General features: G+C 61.3%; 1 protein-coding gene across 1 annotated transcript in view; it reads right to left on the bottom strand.

The window, feature by feature from the left end:
* ODF3L2 (outer dense fiber of sperm tails 3 like 2) overlaps window positions 1-1,808 on the bottom strand; it is an 8,745-nt gene that overhangs the window by 2,447 nt on the left and 4,490 nt on the right. Inside the window, exon 3 of the mRNA XM_017520156.2 lies at window positions 483-596. Coding sequence (XP_017375645.1) covers window positions 483-596 — 114 coding nt within the window. The remainder of the gene's footprint in view (window positions 1-482; window positions 597-1,808) is intronic.

Raw genomic sequence — 1,808 nt, 5'->3', positions numbered from 1 at the left:
CGTGGGCAGGTGGATGGATACGTGGATGGTGGATAGATGGATGGGCGGGTGGGCAGGTGGATGGATACGTGGATGGTGGATAGATGGATGGGTGGGTGGATGGATGGGTGGCTGGGTGGGCAGGTGGAGGGCAGCATGGAGTCAGGCAGGTGCTCGGGCAGGCTGTTGGGTGTCCGTGAAGGACGTTGGCGATTTGCCACAATGCCCGTTCACCTCTCACCTTCTGACACCAGGGCCAGCTGCCCCTGGGGTGCGTGTGTGCCCAGGGCCTCCGTGACGCTGACTCATTTCACTCACCCAGGTCTCCCAGCCCCTGTGGGCACTGGCGTGGCGGTCCCTCCTCCAGGGCCTTTGGATCTGATCGCTCCAAAGACACTGGTACTCTAAGGACTCCGAGCATAAGAAGGAGAGGGGGGCCAGGGCGGGAGCGCCGCTGAGGCCTTAGAGGGGCCCCTGTGTGGCTGCGTGGGTCCAGTACTCACCCCGAGACTTGCCACGGCCCTGCATGGAGTAGGCAGGGGTGCAGCTGCGTCCAAAGCGTGTGACGTTGGGGTCCAAGAAGTAGACGGGTCCGGGGCTGGTGTCCTGAGGGGCTGCTGGGGGGAGTAGCCCAGAGACCTGAGGGTGTTTAAAAGATGGCGCCTGCCCCAGCCCCCGGCCTCAGCACCCCTGCTGGGCCCGAGACATTCCCCCCAGGGCAAAGGCAGCCCCAGCCCCGTCTCGGAGTGGTCACCCTGGGGGCACCGAGTCACAGGCAACTGAACTGGGCGGCCTCAGGTCTCTGCTCTGACCCGGTCTCATCCAGTGCTTCCGTCTCCTTGAAATCAAAGTGACTCCCGCAGGCTCTGCTCTGCCGCTGTCTGTGGCCACCTCTGCCCCCTAACCCCTGCGCGGCGTGGGCTGGAGAGCCAGCTCACGGTTTGTCGGACCTGGACATCATCAGGCCGGGTGCGGCGGTGCACACCTGTAATCCCAGTGCTTTCGGAGGCTGAGGCAGGAGGGTCCCTTGAGCTCAGGACTTTGAGACCAGCGTGGGCCACACAGCGAGATCCCATCTCTACTAAAAATCGAAAAATTAGTCGAGCATGGTGGCACGCACCTGGGGTCCCAGCCACTCGAAAGGCTGAAGGGGGAGGATCACTTGAACCTGGGAGGTCGAGGCAGCAGTGAGCTGTGATCGTGCCACCGCACCGCAGCCTGGGCCACAGAGCAAGACACAGCCTCAAAAGAAAACAAATTACACAGAGTAAGAGTGATCAGGGCAGGCTCTGAGCCAGGGCTTGGGGATGCTTAAGGGGGGCTCACGCCTGTCATCCCAGCACTTTGGGAGGCCTAAGCAGGTGGATCACCTGAGGTCAGGAGTTCAAGACCAGCCCGGTCAGCATGGAGAAACCCCGTCCCTCTGAAAATACAAAAGTTAGCCGGGCGTGGTGGCGGGCACCTGTGATCGCCGCTACGCAGGGAGGCTGAGGCACGAGAATCGCTTGAACCCGGGAGGTGGAGGTTGCAGTGAGCTGAGATTGCACCACTGCACTCCAGCCTGCTGGGTGACAGGGTGAGACTCTGTCTCAAAAAAAATAAATAAAATATGGGCCGGGCGCGGTGGCTCACGCCTGTCATCCCAGCACTTTGGGAGGTCGAGGCGGGTGGATCACGAGGTCAAGAGATCGAGACCATCCTGGTCAACACGGCGAAACCCCGTCTCTACTAAAACTACAAAAAATTAGCTGGGCATGGTGGTGCGTGCCTGTAATCCCAGCTGCTCAGGAGGCTGAGGCAGGAGAATTGCCTGAACCCAGGAGGCGGAG

This window comes from Cebus imitator, unplaced genomic scaffold (genome assembly GCF_001604975.1).
Source record: "Cebus imitator isolate Cc_AM_T3 unplaced genomic scaffold, Cebus_imitator-1.0 Scaffold805, whole genome shotgun sequence".
In the NCBI taxonomy this organism is placed as follows: domain Eukaryota; kingdom Metazoa; phylum Chordata; class Mammalia; order Primates; family Cebidae; genus Cebus; species Cebus imitator.
The sequence above is the reverse complement of the archived record's forward strand: the minus strand, read 5'-3'. Positions and strand labels throughout refer to the sequence as shown.